Source organism: Photinus pyralis, unplaced genomic scaffold, assembly GCF_008802855.1.
Source record: "Photinus pyralis isolate 1611_PpyrPB1 unplaced genomic scaffold, Ppyr1.3 Ppyr1.4_LG1, whole genome shotgun sequence".
Classification (NCBI taxonomy): domain Eukaryota; kingdom Metazoa; phylum Arthropoda; class Insecta; order Coleoptera; family Lampyridae; genus Photinus; species Photinus pyralis.
The window spans coordinates 38,142,925-38,162,967 of NW_022170249.1; the positions used below are offsets into that span (position 1 = coordinate 38,142,925).

The window sequence follows — 20,043 nt, forward strand, 5'->3', positions numbered from 1 at the left end:
GTTCCAAGGCTGAACATTCAAATTCTGTCCAGTCCCAATCTGGCGAGGTTAGAAATATATAAGACGATTTTAAACAAACAATGAAGACTTCCCTGGTTTGAATTAATCGTCTCGCTTTCCACAAGCTCCTCAGTGATTTCAACTGACTGGAAATGAAGTAAAAACCGAACCTACCGAACCGAAACTGTATTATCTAACCGAAATCGCGTTTAACTGAAAAAAAAATCATGCTGTAGGTATTTGCTTTGCACGAATACGATATCCGGCCGGTCAATGAGCTGACAGTGTGCGAGTGTGTGGTAATAACTAGAAATGAATAAAACTCCTATCCTACAAATCAGAACAAGCAACAGAAGAAGAGTGTAAGCAATGAAAATAAAAACTTTATTGTAATTTAACGTTAAGTTCAACTGAGTTGTAACAGATTTATTGCTATTTGATTGATCTCTTCTGTACCTGGATTTGATAAACCCACAGTTTCCTTCTTGGTCTTTTTCTTCGTTTTAAAAAGCCGTCTCTGCTGTTTAATGTTTTTGTTGTGGTGTACTTTGGAGCTTGCTCCCATTGAATGTTGAAGATCACGACTTTGTTGCAACCGTATTGCATGTAATGTTGGCTTGATTGGGCCCACTAGTTTCTTCAGAGCAGATATTTCCTCTCTTGTTGAAATTTTGTCGATATCATGGATTAGTTCCATTACCTCCATTTTTAATTTCTCTTTTTCGTCATAGAGATTTTCTTCTGAAATTGATGTATTTTGCGAAATAGCGGCAAGTATTTTCTGCTCTTCCTCTACTTTACTGGAAATACCGTCATCAATTTGAAGAATACTGGCATTTGGAACTATAAACATTTCAATATCACAAGATGTCTTAGATGTGTGCTAATTTACCTGGCCCTTGTGTAATATTTCCGACTTCGAGCTCTTTTCTGTCATTAAGGAATCTGCAGACTAGGTGTACATGTTTGCACATATTCCACTTAACAGAGGAATCTATGCACGAGCAGGAATATTGGTGAATGCATGCATGGCATTGTTGACACACCAATTTGCAAGTACAGTTAATTTTTCTCGCTTCCACTTTATACAAATCTTGACATAAAGCTGAAGGTACCTCCCACCCCTCCTCTGTCACCATTACCAGCTTTAGATCCATGCCTTCACTCGTTTTGTGCCTAGCTCGTAAATCCTTAAGTTTACTGGAAATTTTGCCTTTATTTAAAGTAATCAGTCTTTCAAATAATTTGTCTCGCACGAACTTCATCAGGGCATTTATAGCTTTATCAAGCCTCTTGACTACCTTTCCATTTAAATAAATATATTTAATAGTCTCGTGCATCCGCTCGATATGCATATTTGTGTTTAGTCCGCTATGCAAGCGATGGCAATATGCCCAAGCTTCGACATTTTCGGTATAATACCTTTTGAAGTACTGACCAAATTCGCATGTGTCTGCATCATTTACTAACGCTCTTAAAAAATTGTCTATCATTTGGGTGAACGCATTTTGGTCTAGTTCTTGCAGAATTGTCCTAAGTTGTTTGTAGACCATAACCTGAGGTGAATAACAATAGTATATTGAAAGACAAGTGTTACAATGCGACCTATTGTAATACGACTATCTTGTGGCACGAGTGGCGACGCGAAGCGTAGCCACGAGTGTCCGCAAGATAGGAGTATTACAATAAAGCATTGTAACACGCGTTTTTCATACTATTTTTTCTATTTCGGTGCTTTAATTTAATTAAAAAAAATCATTATCAGAAACTATAGGGAACATTAGAACTAACATGTTTTATGTTGGGAACACTTTTTATGCCGTTAAGTTTTAGGTTGGCAGCGTAGTAAGACTGGCATTTTGAAGTTCAAACATGGAAGTACCCAACGAAATACCTCCTTGTACTAACTAGTAACTGCCAACTTAAGAGATGAGTTACCAAAAAAAAACGACTATAATCACTGTCTTTGTACAACTGTTTTCGGCCGAAAACAGTTGTACAAAATCATCATTGTGACACCGAAATAGAAAATTATTTATACTTATACATAGTTAGGTACTTACCTGTTTTTCTTTGGAATGAATTTTGTTTAGATTCTTACGCCAAGAGCGGTCTACATGCCATGTGCAGTAAATTCTGTAAAACAAAAAGAAATAAATGTTTATAATTATACACTGTAATGTAAACCTTAAATACCTAAAATCTGCAGGTTTCATAACACGTATCCATGCATTATAGAATGTTTTTTCCATGTCTGACATAAAGACTCGTGGTTTTATTTGTCTCTTCATTTTCTCTTTAATACATGAAAAAAATAAAACCAAAATCTCCACATCTGATCGATTGCTAAACAAAAATGCGCAAGGGAACCCTTCTCGTAAATCATCCAGAACTAGGAGTGTGTGCAGCTGAAAGTCATAAGGATTGAGGCCATGAGTGCCATCTAAGCATATGCAATCATCAGCAAACTTTTCAAGTACTTATTTCTAGTTGGCCCATATTCATAATAATCAAAATGAAATCTTCTTTTTTCAAATTTTGATGTTCCAATAAGGAAATATCCTGAGGTTTATAAAACAACACACATCCACTACTCTCGACCTCTTTGACCCACGATTCTATGCTGACGGCATCATTTGTATGTCTTATAGCTTCATTGTTCAAATTCAAAGTTTGCTGTATATTATGCAAATCCTTTTTCGTTAAAAGATGAGTTCGATCCAGTTCTGAATTGCAAATAGAATCTCTAACTTCATCCAAAATTACCTGGAATGGAATTTTTGATGCTATTTTCAGAGCAAAATTCTCTCTTTCCTTTGTTGTTAAAGTCAAGTGCCTTAGATTATCTGATGTGTGTCCTGCATGCGTGCTGGTGTATTCTACAAAGCAAGTTCCTGATACATGACATACGGTGAGTTTTATTCCAGCAGGACAAAACCCATCTATTTTTTTTGTCCCTTGTGTTTTTATATGCCTTATTCCCTTTCCTTTTCGTTTATAATATCCAGATCGATGACAAACATATTTTAAAATTTTATTTTTCTCAGTACTGTACCACCCATGTTCACTTATAAAAAGAGAACAAGTTGCTTTTTCTTCTTGTACTTTCCAAAATGTGAAGGCGTCCATGTTAGCAAATTCCATGGATTTGGTGCTAATGGATATAACATGAATATTTTGAAAATGTTGATATAACTGGTGTCTGAAATAGTCTGAGAACCCGCAAATACTGCATTTTAAAGATTTTCGTCTGCTAGAACTACTTTCTGAGTGATGACCTTTGTTGTGACTGTTTAAATTTTTCAAATGACTAAAATGTTTTTTACACTTATCGCACTCATGTGTATACTTCTTGGCTTTCGTCAACTCTGCTTCTCTATCTGTAATAGTTAGAAGTACAGTTAATTCAGTTATTTTTATATAATCACAAAGGTAGTAGGTTAAAGAAAAAAAATTAGCCATAAAATACCTGGATGGAATCGCTTTACATGTTGTACCAAATTTGAGTACTTCACAAAACTTTTCTCGCATCCATTGCAAACTGCGGCTGATTTGTACGTTTTGTATGGTGCTAATTTAGTTAATTGATCTGAAAATAAGTTTCAGACAGATAAATATTAAATAGACGTCTAATATGGAATGGAAAGTCAAAATGTAAAGTAACGTACCTATACTACTGTCAGCTAAAGTAAAATAAAGCAAGACTACTTACCAGGATGGAACTTTTTTACATGCGCCCTTAAATTACTTTGTTTGCTAAATGTGACTTTGCATATTTCACAAACCGCAACCATTTCCAACAATAGTTTACAATGAAAACAGGTAGTGTACACGCAACCGCTCAATCAAATTTTTAACGTTTACTCGGTTAAACAACTTACAAATAACCGTACCTGCAGTAAAACGGACACAGCAACTGATTGCGCATGCGGAAGCTCCAAAGCCAAAGTAGAATTGGTATCTCTAGACACGAGTTTCAACACCTAATAATCGATTGCAAGAAATATGAAGTAGCTAGACAGACATACAACCTCCCAGGAACACTACAACAGGCGCTTAATCCGGAAGGACCGCCATCGAGAACATCAGTAAATACCTACAACAAATAAACCTATTTAAAAATATATAATGTGATAGTGTGTCTGTAATATTATAGGTGCCAATGACCTTGGTAGTCGAGGTACCTCCCAATAAATATATATTAAAAAAAAAAAAAAATTAGCTTTGTGAATAAAGAATGTATTTTTCTTAAGCGATCGATTTCGGTTTATAGTATATATATATATATATATATATATATATATATATATATATAAACAATATATAAACAATAAAAAATATTCGTGGTTCTTTTATACATTCTTTATTCATAAAAGCAGAACTAGAAAATGGAGATAGCTTTGATTGACATTTCGTCGAAACATAACAGGCAATATTTGTTTTGTTCTTGAAAACTGTCAAGCTTTGTTTTTAATATTTCATAAAATTCGGGGTTTTCTAATCCTGGTCCTATTTCAACTGCTCCAATGTCCTTTAGCAATGTGTTTGGCGAGGGAAGAAAATATTTATGCATTAAATATTTTTTAAAAACGCGGAGACCCGAAAAATATATTGACAAGCATGCAATTTTGCAATCTTTATTATAACGTATTCCCTTTGCTTTTTTATTCGCTTGTGCTACTTGCATATTAGCCTTTGAGCAGGCGCGCCAAGTTTTATATCACGAGCGGGCGCGTTTCGTACAAGCATATTTGATGATATTTTATTGATAGTAAACATACATAATAAAAATACGAATCCTAAAATATTATCTTACATACTGTACCGTACAAGGGGGCTTCGATAACAAAGAATTTGATTGTAAGTGGACTGTAATTATGAATTACTTCCAAGGCCTTGTTTATGCTGGGAATGAAAGAATATAGACACATAAATAAACGCGTTTATTATCAAAAATACAAAGTAAATGAATTTCTATTGAATATGGTTGACGTAGGCACGACGGCTACTAGAATATGGTAAAGTTACGAAGGGATAATGCAAACAAAGGAACTTACGTTTGTTTCAAAGTCCATTAACAACGAAGACGATGTTGCAATGGCGAAGATTGCTCTTTTCTACGAAGTGTCGAATTTGTCGATGTTGTTACAACGAAATCTTCTTATGTGCGGTGCTTTGACGTTCTGCTTGTTAACAATGATGTTACGAACTGCACGGCGACATCTTGACTTGTTGTGGATCGATCGAGATCTATATACGAACGACGAAGGCTAATTCGGCCATTGATGGAACGGCGAATTCTCAACGTTGTTGAGTCGATTGCTTCTCGGCGAAAAATGGGACGAATACTGTGCGACGAGTACACAAATTGCGCTTCTGCGGCTCATGGCTCGGATATTTTATTCTAGTTTGGGGACGCAACACATATTATTATGCCTACTGTATTCATTATAACAATCATTTCTTTTACTATTACCCATCCAAAAAAGAAAAATCAAAATCAAAAACTACGTAACTAAAATCACCTTTAATGTGATTGGGAATCATCTTCTTTCTGGCACTGATTGCATACAACCGCAGTCTTGGAGTGACGTTTACATGTAAATCCATTGCAACGGTGGCATTTTATAGAGGCTGATGTTCGTTTCTTCTCTGCCACACATGAACGACATGTGCCACGTTTTGGCGCTTGCCGTTCTTCGTGTATTTTTTCTGCAGGTGGTCCATAGTTTGAATTTAGGAATGCACGTATATCGGAGGGTAGCATGGGGAGACTTGCTCTGAAAATCAGGTGTTCCTTCATAAGAGTCAAAGCCATATTTTTCAAAAATATTCCCCGAAACTTTGGCGAATCCCTTGGTTTGGCAAACGAATGTAGAACGTGTGCATTTATTTCAGCGATATTCATGAAACTGTAAAAAATAACGCAAGGGCATCTTCTTGTGATTCGAGACACCGAATACGAGGCACACATTTTGTCTACAGTGTCGACGCCACCTTTTGTTGCATTGTAGTCCATGATTACTTGAGGCTTATTGGTAGTGGGATCAATTTCATCTGCATTGTATAAAGTTGAGAGAAGGAGTACACCTTTATTTTTTTTAGGAACGTGGGAAGTAATCATTTTGTTTTCTTGGAATCCAAATAAAGTTGACTGAACTGCTCGATGTTTATTTGGCAAGAACTTTGGAGGAATCTTCTTTTTGTTCTTCTTCATAGTTCCTATGGACGTAACATTTTGTTCGAGTAAATAGTTCGAGAGGGGAACACTTGTATAATAATTATCGGTTGTCAAATTTCTGTTGGAATTTGCTATTGGTGCAACAAGCCGTTTGACGACGTCAAAAGGAGAGTTTAATGAAACGAAAGGCCCCTCGGGTTGCCGACCGCAATAAAATTCAAGATTGGAGGTATACAAAAATTTAGCATCGCACAAGGCGTACATCTTTATTCCATATTTAGCAGGTTTGCTGGGAATATATTGAATCCACCTGCATCGGCCCCTAAAGGGATATAACATTTCGTCAATAACGACATACTCGCCGAGACTGAAGCTTGCCATCATGGAAAGGCTGATGATTTTGAAAAATGCGTCAATTTCGTTGACTATATCTTTGGCACATGCTTTTAGACCCGCAGGCTCTTTGACAATATAAATTTTTTTGGTTTTTGAACACTTACCGTAGCTCGATGTTCGCCATTTGGTTATACGGTCTTTTCCGGTGTAACAATTGTCTGTAGAATTTTCTGTCTCTGAATCACCGTCTGAAGCGCCTTGCTCCAGTCACTATCCGAATGTGTCATTGGGTCAATATTTTCGTCACTACTTGGATTATCTTCATCAAAGTCTTCATCCTCACTTTTTGGTTCTTCAAACATTTTTCGTACAATTTGTTCGAGTTCATTTTGAGTGAGGGGCGCATTGGAATTCATTGTGATTCTAGTAGAAATCAAAAATAAAATTAGTATGTGCATTAGACTAGAATGACACAAAATGCCCTAATTACAAATAAAAAGGGTAAAAATTACGCAATACTTACAATTTACATCAACAGGCGCGCATTGTAACCTTTACGACAGACGTCTGATCACATTGAAGACTTCACAAACACTACTTAAATAAGTCGCCCCTAGTTCAAAATAGTGTTTACATCATCATAACTATGTCTTTGATGAAGGGGGTGGGCATGGAATATGCTGCATAGGCACGTTTTTAATCCCATGTTTACACAATTGTAAAATTTACGATAGCGCGCCCGCTCGAAGGTTAATAAACTTAGCAGTGTCTACCGAATTGTAAAATTTCAATGTCAGAGACATATATTGGTCGAGAGATATATTATCTAATTTATTCTCTAATTGATTTTCAAGTACCTGAACTTTCTGTCGCAAATATTTGTTTTCCGCGTTTAAGGACTTTATGTTCTTCCTGTACTTTTTCTTCCTTGGAGTATCTGAACTTAAAAGGACCGATATTTGGCTAAATGTTGGAGACATCAGGACTAGTTACATCCATAGGATTGTTCTCAATTTGAACCACGGTTTCGGACTGGGTGTCAACTGTAGGTACTGGTCGGGTCGGCTTCAAAAATAAATCGTTTTAAATCTTTCAATAACTATCATAATTTTGTATGGCAATAGATTGGCATTTTCAGCGATTTACTGTCAAATGTAAATAATAATTTACCCCATCTTTTACCCACTGTAAACGTCAAATAATTTTACGCAGTGACACCACAGCTTACTTACTTACTATCAAGCTGTGCTGACACGCTGCTATTACCCAGTGAAATCATGATTATGGTCCCGGATAGTTTGTATGTGTACCTACACTAATACAATAAATACCTACCATAGATACAGTTTCTGATGATGATGGTCATCCGGACTTCCAGAAGTACCTTCAAGAGACGGAAATAGAGTTGGTAATGCAGTAGGCAACAATCGTGTATGAAGATGACTTGTAAACATTCTTTCCCCAAAGTGGTTTTCGCATGGCCGCGGAAGCTTTTATATAGGTCGGATAGTTTTTCCTAGCTCTGTAAAAATAGAAGAAAAAAACGTGAATAAAAATAAACCTCTAAAGCGGCAAAGCATGTTATCGGTGTTCCACCCTACAGGGTCTTTGGATTTGACCAATTTTCAATGGTCTTGTTACATGTGGTATATAGGTCAACTGTGCAAAGTTTGAACCGAAGCGTTTGGCAGTTATCGTGTTCACGGACGAACAGACGAGCGATCGCCTTCGACCTTGCATCGCTTTACTCTGTCGCTTAATAAATAAAAATTATAAATTGTATTACTTACCGATTAGGATCCTTCGGAAAACGATAGAATCTCTTCTTCGAGTTATACCCTTTAATATAACAGTTTCGCACTGCACAAACATGGCCCGATTTTTTCTCACTCATTGCATTGCACTGCAACGCGTTAGAAAATCAAACAATCAAAAAGAATACCACACAACGTAAAAGTTAACTGTGACACAACTATGACTGCTATGCTGAACGAATAATGATAACGCAGGCAAAACACGAAGGGTTTTTATATACACGGAGAAAAATGTATGTTAAAGGTAACTAAAAATATAATAATAGCTATCAAAAAATATAATACGTATAGGGACAGCTATAAAGAATTATAAAATTTATCATATACATATTGTTGCAAGTGTATAGCTAGTTTTACTTCATACTGTTTTAACTCATACAAAAAAAACTGTATGTAACGGCAACCATCTCATATGCATGCTTTTGTAATACGGGAGTAGTTGAATTAACATCTCCGCTTTGTATTAATAAGTATCTACCTAAAATATTATTTGTGTATATGTTAAATGTAAAATCATTGTATCGTATAATGTATATTTATGTTGTATGTTACTTTTATATATTATGCTTGACGTGCCACAAACACATTTACCAGATATGTAACGTGGTAAATAATAATAAATGAAAATGAAATGAAATAACTTAGATTATTGCAAATAATATACACACATATTGGTTTCGAATATATAAAATTATAAGTTCAAAAATCATGATATATTTTCAACAATAAGGTATAATAATCAATATAATACAGTTTTGTTGTACTTATATTGCCATATTGTATTGGCTATAAAACTGTATCATAGTTTTTAATATAACAAGTATTAAATTTGATAATCTGTATATAGCTGTAGTAAGAACCCTAATATACAGACATATTGGTTTCGAATATATAAAACTATAAGTTTAAAAATCATAATATTATATTTGCAACAATGAGATATAGTTATCAATATAATACAGTCTTGTTGTACCTATTCAGTCATATTGTATAGGCTATAAAAAGGTAGTATATGAAATATTTGTAATTGAAATATAGCATTTAAAATACATTTGTATTATAAATACGGTATTTGAATTACTGTATTCCAAATCAATCAAGTACTTAAAATGCAACTGTATTTAGTATTTCACAAACGTTATAGTATCGTAAACACGTATTTAAAATATATTTTATACTCGGCCTTTTGCAGTTTAAATAAACTTACTTTTTTAGTGAAACTTCATTTTTTATTTTATATTGTTTAAAAAGAATAATCAATAGCCTGCATAACTCGAACTCTCAAACACATGGAATCACACAAAAAATTAAAATAATTGAACGCGTTGGTTCCGGTTTTTCAATCAATACCCTGTATGCATAATTCGAAACATTGTTTTTTGTAAATATAACTTTATCAATTTTTATACAGGAAATTATGATTACCTGCAAAAACGACAAAAGTAGTTAGAACTAAAACTTTGTGAAAATCCAAGAATGGTATTTAAACCGAGATTGTCTCCTTGAATTAATAACTTAAAAAATATATTGATTTCCAAACCGTTTATGGGAATTGTTATTCCGTTATTCTCTAAAAAAATTATTTCTTCAACAAGCTTAGAAAATATTACTTTTGATCCAAATTTACTTAAATCCGTTGAATGAAAGAGCATAGCTAAGAATACATTAGTCAACTCTGATTGGTATTTGAATGGAACTATTGGAATACTATAGTATACAGCCCCTAATTTATGGATACCGGAATGAGAACCAAGTGCGTTTCCAACTTCAAATTCATCAAAATATACTAACAAAAGAAGAATAATTTTATTATTATTCAATGTTTTTGATTTCCAAAGTTCTCCTTACACCACGTTAGATAAAACGGCGTGAGAAGAACAAAAGCTGTTAAAATTATTTAAACACGAATTATAAACACCATTCAATTCAAAAAAATTTTTTAACATACTACGCATTGAGACAAACTGATATGTTAAGTTTTTTTATCGCATAATTTCTTGGGAATTCAGTTGCATATGTTGACCGACTACGACTTCTTGTGGTTTTATAAATTTTCCAGTTTCTTCTAAAAATTTAAAACGCATATGTTCTGAGTTTAAATTTTCAAACATTTTTTCTAAAGCAGTACACATGTTAATAACAGTGTCCTTTTGACAGTTAGATTCAAGTTCATGTCGTATTATGGACACAGGAAGCAAGAAGAAATCGCGGAAATCATCTATCATATTTTATAAGATTAATTTCATACAATATGGGTTTAACAATTTTTAAGTATAACAAGTTCGTATCATCATGGAGCATTTCATTCATTAACCTAGCTTTATAACATTTCTCAGATTTAATGACTAAGTTGAAATGTGTCTTTAACTCAAGCCAATGTTCTAGCAAAGTATTCACCACATTATATCTAGCCAACCACCTCGTAGGTGACATATGAACAAATTGATGATATCACTCATGTAGATATCGTTAGTCATCAAAATGTTCCCAAGAGATCCTCCCTCGTCCAGTTTTTGTTATGTTGTCTTTTACAGTGGTGTACGTCTTCTTCAGATTCCTCCATTTTCTATCTAAAATTTCTTCACTGACGTTATGACCTTTTTTTCTCAAACTCTGTGTCCAAATGAATGTAGCATAACTGTGTAAGTAAATTACGGAGCTTTATTATAAAATAAGTATACTACATACCCACAATTGAACTGTTCTCAGCACACACAATCAGGAATCCCCTCACAATCTGGTTTTGAACTAGTAGTCGCCTTCCCTATAATAATAAAGTGATTAAATGTAACTTTTCACGTAGAATTTAAATTATTTGTTAACATTAACATTTTAAGGTTATGACCAATTTCATTAAAGCGTAGAAGCAAATTACACACCAATTAAATATTCGTTGCCAGAATTTAGTTGAGTTTCATCAACACATTCCACAACATAAACTTCATTATCGACGTAATTATGATCAAAAACCGCACTGAAACCCTCCATTTTTAACACATTGAGCGAACGTTGAGTAAATAAAGCGGATTTCAAAAGCGCTACATGTTGACAAAGTAGCGGTACATTCAGTGACGTTACGGTAGCAGTTGCGTAGCTGCTCCGGAACATGTTCGTATTCTGAATGTGGCTGTATCTTCTACATTTGTTTGAGGTGCCAACGTGATCAAAATGTCTTCCATTTCCTTAGCATGATGTACAAGGTTATCAATAGAAAAATTGTTTGCATCAACTGTTGAGACTGTGACATTATTTTGAGATATATCATGCGGAAGCAATGTAACAAGCTGATCACATTCACTAGATGATGGAATTGGAGAACTGGTATACATCATTTGCTTGGATTCAGATTTATTATTCCTGGGGATTTGACGAAATATTTTCTATAACTGGCGATTTTAACATGCTCATAATTTTGTCAATTCTTCTAGCAAAAAAGACTATCTGTTATCTTCTCATTTAAATTTAAAATAAATATTTAAGTAACAAAATGTAATGCAATACTGTGTATCTGGTGAGTACAAATGAGATTAGAGAAAAGTGCGTATCTGCGTACCGCAAAATTACATTCTCCTAAGATACACTAAATAAACATTTACCGACGTTACTTAACCTTGTTTTGTGATAAAACGCATGACTAACAGACTAATACACTTACGTAATTTACTATTTTCGCAAACAACGGCGTGTACTGGCAAAAAGAACACCGGGAAACTCAACACCAAAAGCGCGCGAACGTTGGCCGGTATCAAGTATTGGTTATAACAGGAGTTACGAACTTTTCCTAGCATTTATTTGGGTCTTGGACGTAAGACATTTTCGATAATGCTTCGTGTAGAAAAACTAAAAAAGATACGGATATACGAATTGTTCTACTAAAAGCTACTAATTTTTAGCGCTAGATGGTGAAAAGAGTCATTTTTACATAAAAATGGAGTTACGCACTTGGCGAATTACACTGACGATATGTTTCACTGTTTTTAATCATTTTTATTTTTCTTCTGGTATTTGTTGTCATATTGAAAGCACATATTCAAGATAATAAATCAATGGGCCCCTTTGCCAAAAGTACCTCGAATTTTTATTTATTGGACTTTGAAAATGATCGTACACGTCGAATTTGAAAACTCGCGCCATTTTGAAAGCGTATAATTTAAAAATGGAAAATTTTCTCAGCGGACGTCCTTATGTAGTGGATTGGTTAAATGTTCGATTTATGTTTTACAAAACGGACTGTATAGTATTATAATAGTTATTTATGTATTAAGGGCATAATAGTGATGTTTATATTCTCGAGGGCGACGAGTTAAAAAGCTCGAGGACCTATGGCCCGAGAGCTTTTTAGTCGCCCGAGAGTAATAAACATCAGTTTATGCCCGTGGTACATACACAATTTTGTGTTTTACAAATAGTTTTTCTTCGTCTCAAATTCGTTTACAAAATAATTACCATTATGTTTGATCGAGTATGCGTGGTTCGAATTTGTTAATGTGATTGAAACCATCCAAACGTCAAACGTAATTTTAAATAACTCAATTCATCGTGAATGGGGAAGAAGTTCCAGAAACGATACGAAATAAGGCCAATCTTGTGATTTAGTAGGTATTGTCAATTAATAATTGACGTTTCTAATTTTCAATGACCTGCAAATATTTGTTTGGTTTGTCATGAGTTACTATACTGATACTTAATGCCCTAGGGCACAGATTGTCGCTAAAAAATAATTTCTTTGATGTATTACCAACTTTATATATATATATATATATATATATATATATATATATATATGTCGAGAGCATGCTGCAAGCTTACTGCCAGACGTCCAACAGCTGCTCTTAGCCTAAACCTGTTGCTACGAGCGTATCCTCATAATTTCATACATGTACTGCCGTTTCTATGAGCTTACAGTCACATTTGAAATTTATTCAAGTTTCACACCAAATATTTCGCTTAAGCGTCTGGTTGCATAATCTCCAGGGTAGAAAATTTGTAAAAATAATGTATAAACTCGCTCGTAATTTCATTACGTATGCAATGCACTGTGGGTTGCCGACCATATGAATTTAAATAGATGTAAATATTAAATAATGGGAATTGGTTAATTGTGATCGAATAAGAATTTGAATAAACAATACGTTTGCACAAAAATTCTTGTGACAAAAACTACAGTAGCATCGTTGCGTGCTATCAACAAATACAAATGCATAATAAATTCACAGTAATATATAGGTAATAACCTAAAAACGTAATTTTGTGATTATTTAGAAGGGCAAAATTGATAATAGGGACATTAATAACTCTTTTCAAGTTTCTTTGTTTAATTATCAACTTTTAGCTGCCCGAACAGCAAGTGCATATCATCCTATACATTTTTCATTGGTATTTTAATTATGTGACAGAAGTACAATAATTAATGGACTGATACACAAGGTTTTCATTTTAGAACCATAACGGGCAAACACTTTGATTAGAATATATTTCCTAATCAGTATTATTAGTAGGGAAGTAATTTGACATGTTTTTCATGTTAAACCATACGATTGTAGATCGGCATCAACTGTTCTGTGACCTGCATTCTTTCCTGACATGAAGTATACCTACAGTATCCAAGATACAGTATTCCCGTGTGAAAAGCTCGATTCGATTCGTGTCTATGTAATACCAGTACCCCAGATACAGTATCTCACATACAGTATCCCCGTGTGAAAGAGCTCGCATACTGTATTCGGAGGCTAAAAAGTCGGGATACCGAAATTCTGTATCTCGGATACTGTATATGCCTCGAATGACGTGTGAAAAGCTCGAATCGTGTCTATGTAATACGTGTATCCCAGATCAGTATATCACATACAGTATCCCCGTGTGAAAGAGCTCTTAAGTAACCAACTACGAACCTTTATAGTACCTTCGTATGAATAATGCTCTACGTAAAAGTAGAAAAACTGGGAAACCGCAACACTGGGATTATCCCTAAGAAATTTTACGAATCTCACTAAAAACGACAAAAAAAGCATACTTTAATTTTTGTGTCCAACAGTGTACTGCATGGCATAAATTATAATTATAGTAGTGGGATCATATCTAAAAAAGTCATCGATATACCCTTGCATCTGTAAAACCCTGATGATTTTAATTCATTTTTCAAGTCTGTGCCAAATCTAAACAGTAATGTTGATACAGTTATAAGGTTCTATAATAGTAGTAAGTTATACCGGAATTTAGATTTCAAACAGTCACTCCAGATCAAATATTTGACATTATTCTAAACCTAAAGTCTAATGCTTGTGGTATAGATAACTTTAATGTAAAATACATAAAATTGTGTTGTCCTTTCTTAATCCCATTCATCACTCATCTTGTAAATACAACCATTTTGGAGTGTGAGTTTCCGTCGTTGCTCTTGATGATAATTTCTGTGTTAGTGCATCACTCAATAAAGCAATATTATTATTATTATTAACGAGCTCCTAGCGAGTTTATAAGATTGCGGTGTCTATCCGTCTGTCCGTTCTATTCTATTCATGAGGGGAGCCCATCAAGGCAGCACTTAGGCACATCAAAGGCCCATTGTGCTTACCCCCTTTCTTCGCAACTAGGTTCAGAGCCCGTTCCTCTCAATAAAGGATAGGACCCTGTTTAGCCTGAGTTGCTTCACCCTCCCCGGTTCCAGATAACTGTCGCCGAGGAGCTGATGTCTGTCTCTGGCCAAAGCGTCGCAGTGACAGACGACATGCTCGGTAGTTTCATCTACCTCGCCACAAAACCTGCACGTGGACTCTTCTACAAGTCCAATGTTGTGCAGATGGTAGTTGACCATCCAGTGTCCTGTTAGGACACCAATGATCTTCCTAATCTGGCCTCTATTCAATTGTAGAAGCTTAGAAGGCCCAGATTTGCCAAGGGGCCCCGTTAAGAAGACCTTGGACTGTCTGAGTCCAGTTGTCTGTTGCCACAAGGTCTGGAATTGCCTGGTCACCCAGTCCCTAATCCTAACCCTGACAACAGAGGGAGCAATACCCAGGGTAGGCTCGGGCCCGACGAAGGTCCTCGCACTGCCTTCGCGAGCCAACTCGTCCGCCCTTTCGTTGCCCCCTACTCCACAGTGCGCTGGCACCCATATCAAGCTTACCCTATTAGATTCACCTAATCTATCTAGAGTTTGCCTACACTCAAGCGTCGTAGCAGAACGAACCCTGTCGGCTGACAGAGCCCTCAGCGCCGCCTGGCTGTCACTGCATATGTATATATGCTTGTTATGGTATCCTCGACGGAGGTTTTCCTGTGCACAGGTCGTGATGGCTAACATCTCTGCCTGAAACACAGTGCTATGTTGACCAAGGGGAAAGCTGATTTCAGCTCTCGGTCGGTCACCATATATACCCATGCCCGCTCCCCTTACCGTAATAAGGGACCCATCTGTAAACCACATGAGCCCTCCAGGTTTGAGGAACGGCCGATCTGAGTTCAGCCAGTGCTCCCTATCCGGGAGAGCGACCTTATAACCTTTAGGTTTAGCTAAGACAGTCCGGATCACATCCCTTCTTGCAAGAAGGGGGTCGGATCTAAGGGTTTCCCCCCAGATCCGCCCATGCCCAAAACTGCTCCGATCTTTCCACTCGTCCCAATCATTTAGCCTTATCGAAGCCTTCCGAGCCTGCGCCTCTACAGCTAAGTGCAGAGGCTCTAGTCCCAGAAGTGCCTCCATAGCCAACGTTGGCGTGGTTTTCATGGCTGCAGTGACTCCCAAACAGGCGAGTCTCTGTACCTTGCTAAGCTGCTTCCTGTAGGTCGCCCTGCGCATGGCAGGCCACCATACAAGTGCACCGTACAGTCTGTCCGTTAGCACGTTATCTCACAAACGAGTGGACCGAATGCGGTGAAATTTTGAAGATGGCTTCTTTATCAAATTTGTAGATCGGAGTTCGTGAATTGTCAACGTACGCCAAAAAATAAGAAAGGCCGTTTTGACATCTCTGTTAGTTATGACCCGAATCGCATGGAATTCAAAATGGGCATAGCTTTTTAGGCATGCAATACGCAATGCCAAAATTTGTGTACAATCGATTAACATTTACACGGCCTTTTTGGCATCTCAGCTATTTATGAACCGAATTGCATGAAATTTAAAATGGGCATACCTTTAGCAATTAAATACCTACGCAATGAGAAACGTTGAGTTTAATACTTATTTAATTGACTCAACATTCATACTGCTCTTTGATTGGAGTTCGTATATATTATATTGGTTGTTCAATTATATTATTAAGGATCCTCAGATCCTTTATAGTTTTGTATTGCTGTCTGTCCGTCCGTCTGTCTGTCTGTCTGTCCGTGTGCACGATAACTTTGTTTAGAAACGTCCGATTGCTTTGAAATTTGGTACACATGTTCTTAAGAGTATAGGAAAGGTCGCTATTGTTTTTCAGCTACGTAGGTTATCGGGCCAAAAAGTTATAGCTCAAAAACTGCCCAAACCTCCAAAAAAATTGTTTCTTTTATAATTCTTGTTACAAAGAACATATGAAGGTCCGGCTTTCTGTGTTAGTAAATATTCCTGAAACCTCAAGCAACTATGCAGATGCAAAAAATGGCGCATGCGCAACGTAACGTTTGTACCTGCGCAATCCAATTTTTTTCATTTCTCAAGATATTTACATGAAATCTTGTATGAGGGACCTCGAGTAAAAGTGGAACTAATGCCGAATCAAAAAATTTGTTTTGCGCATGTTTTGCGCATGCGCAATCCAATTATTTTGTTTTTCAAGATATTTACATGAAATTTTGTATGTAGGGACCTGGTGTAAAAGTGGAACTAATGCCGAATCAAAAAATTTGTTTTGCGCATGTTTTGCGCATGCGCAATCCAATTATTTTGTTTTTCAAGATATTTACATGAAATTTTGTATGTAGGGACCTAGAGTAAAAGTCAAACTAATGCCGAATGAAAAAATTTGTTTTGCGCATGCGCAATCCAATTATGTTATTTCTCAAGATATTTACATGAAATTTTGTATGTAGGGACCTGGTGTAAAAGTGGAACTAATGCCGAATCAAAAAATTTGTTTTGCGCATGTTTTGCGCATGCGCAATCCAATTATTTTGTTTTTCAAGATATTTACATGAAATTTTGTATGTAGGGACCTGGTGTAAAAGTGGAACTAATGCCGAATCAAAAAATTTGTTTTGCGCATGCGCAATCCAATTATTTTATTTCTCAAGATATTTACATGAAATTTTGTATGTAGGGACCTGGTGTAAAAGTGGAACTAATGCCGAATCAAAAAATTTGTTTTGCTTTCTGTGTTAGTAAATATTCCTGAAACCTCAAGCAACTATGCCGATGCAAAAAAATGGCGCATGCGCAACGTAACGTTTGTACCTGCGCAATCCTATTTTTTTCATTTCTCAAGATATTTACATGAAATCTTGTATGTAGAGACCTCGAGTAAAAGTGGAACTAATGCCGAATCAAAAAATTTGTTTTGCGCATATTTAGCGAATGGTCGTTAAGTAAATGATGGTAATACTGAGGATCCTTCGATATTCCGTTATATCGGTTTATTATAATAGATTGCACACCAAGCGATACAGATATAGGTACAGATTTTAAGAAGTGTGAGTCTGTAAAGGTATCAAGTAAAGAACCTTTCAGTTTGAATAGTTTATTTCCATTGTATTCAGTAAAATGATGACAATCACATAAGCGAAAAAGTGTCACCAAGCTGTTTATTGGAGTTTGATCTCACGCGTTATTGCACTTCAGTCTTTCCAGCAAGGGCAGATTATTTTAGCTATTATATAGAAAGATTATGGTACCTATTACATTTTCCATTAATTTTTACGTCACTACATTTCCCTTTCCCAGAGAATGATCTACACTATGGCCAAACTGGATATAAATAAATACATTGACTTTTATAATTCTAATTATAACGTACGTACTACCATAAAATGTTTACATGTAGAGGTAGGTATCTAATTAAAATAATTACTAAAAAAAATAGGTTAAGATACACTATTAATACCTTACTGGTACGAATACACATTACAATATGTAGTTTTTGTTTCTTAAGTAGTTTTTTTTGACAGTGACTTCTAAAACGAAATCATCGTCGTGACATTTATTTATCGCTCCTAGCAAGTTTATAATTTGCATTTTGCAGTGTCTGTCCGTCCGATTACGATGAAATTTTGCAGGTGGATTCGCTATATCAATTTTGTCGATCAGTTTGTGAATAGGGAACGTAGGTCAAAAAATAAGAAAGGCCCTTTTGACATCTCCGTTAGTTATGCACCAAATTACCTACATGAAATTCAAAATGAGTATAGGTTTAGCCATCTAAGGTGCAATATAAAAAGTTGAGTCCAATCGACTCAAAATTCACAGTGCTCGCTTGTGGCATCTCAGCCATTTATGAACCGAATTGAATGAAATTCAAACTGGACAAGGGTTTGGTCACATAATACGCAATTCCGAAATTTGAGTCTAATCGATTTAAAATTTATAGTGCCCTTATGGAATCTCTGCCATTTATTAACAAAATTGAATGAAATTCAAACTGGGCATAGCTTTAGCCATATAAGACGCAAAGTCAAAAGTTGAATATAAAAGATTAACATTAACAATAACTACACTAATAACATTAACTGCATTCGAAAGTGAAGACTGCATTAATTCAAGATTTAATGTATGGCTCTTTAGAACACCATACTTTTTGTTTGTATGTTTGTTTACCTACATTATACTTATCAATGGCAAAAGGTCATCCCTTAGTTAATACCTTATTAACATATTTCAAGAAACAATTTTTTTGAATTTTTTTTGACTAGTTCAGACTATATTACATATATGCAGATTTGTTACCTACTATTATGACCGAGATTATGACTAATTAATTCTTCAAGATACATTGTTGATGTTTTAAATTCCACGTTCCAACGTTGGTTCTATAACTTAAAAAATAATACAAACCTATCGCTCCTTTAAACCAGGTGGATAAAAGTTTACCAATAATTTTATTTTCTGCAGTTAAGTCGACGGCAAGGTCGAGATTTTCTTTAGAATTTTCCTCTGTATTTTTCGATGTAGCGCTTTTCGCTCGGCTTGTCGCTAATGGCCAATTTAGATTTACCAGACGATTTACCAAAACATTTGAACCACATCGAGGTTTGCTTGTTTTTAATACCTTTTGTTGTTCGGACGCAAATTGCGAAACAGAAATAGGTAATTAATTTTTTATGGCCGAGAAGAAACTTAATTTTTTTGAGATTATTAATAAATATTCCTAGATATTCTTCGCGATGAGATTCATCAATTACATCGGCTAAATCATCTCTTAGGAACGCTTCCATAATGCTTCAATATCTTGTAGTGAGGCCTTCCAGTGACGCATAATTATCCTGTCTATTAATTTTTAGCGTAACCCACGAAGTTGGGGAACACTTATTATAATGCTCGTATTTCCGTCCGTCCGTCCGTATTACGCATATCGTGGCTTATAGGGCACCTAAAAAGCTCAAATCTTGCGCTATTCGATTGCTCTTTCATTGTAGATTTGCAGAAATGCCAATTCAATCCGTTTCACTCGCTTTTGGTTAAGTAAATTAACAAAAAGTGACTTTAATTAGTATATGCGCGAGGTACCGGGTTCGATTCTCGACACCTCCCAATTTTTTTTATATTTTGTATTTCCGTCGTCCGTGCTTATTATACGC

At 35.5% G+C, this 20,043-nt stretch overlaps 2 protein-coding genes across 2 annotated transcripts; both read right to left on the reverse strand.

Annotated features, from left to right (window-relative positions):
* Positions 1-236: 236 nt before the first annotated feature.
* Positions 237-2,653, reverse strand: LOC116167600. Its single transcript, XM_031482999.1, has 4 exons — positions 2,197-2,653; positions 2,064-2,136; positions 893-1,556; positions 237-843 (listed from the first exon to the last, which is right to left on the reverse strand). Exons 1-4 carry the CDS (start codon positions 2,289-2,291, stop codon positions 407-409), a joined length of 1,269 nt encoding a protein of 422 aa, XP_031338859.1. The 5' UTR covers positions 2,292-2,653; the 3' UTR covers positions 237-406.
* Positions 2,654-5,077: 2,424 nt separating this feature from the next.
* Positions 5,078-6,990, reverse strand: LOC116159458 (piggyBac transposable element-derived protein 4-like). Its single transcript, XM_031472427.1, has 2 exons — positions 5,526-6,990; positions 5,078-5,404 (listed from the first exon to the last, which is right to left on the reverse strand). The coding sequence occupies exon 1, from the start codon at positions 6,563-6,565 to the stop codon at positions 5,528-5,530; it is 1,038 nt and encodes a 345-aa protein (XP_031328287.1). The 5' UTR covers positions 6,566-6,990; the 3' UTR covers positions 5,078-5,404; positions 5,526-5,527.
* Between the last annotated feature and the right edge of the window lie 13,053 nt (positions 6,991-20,043).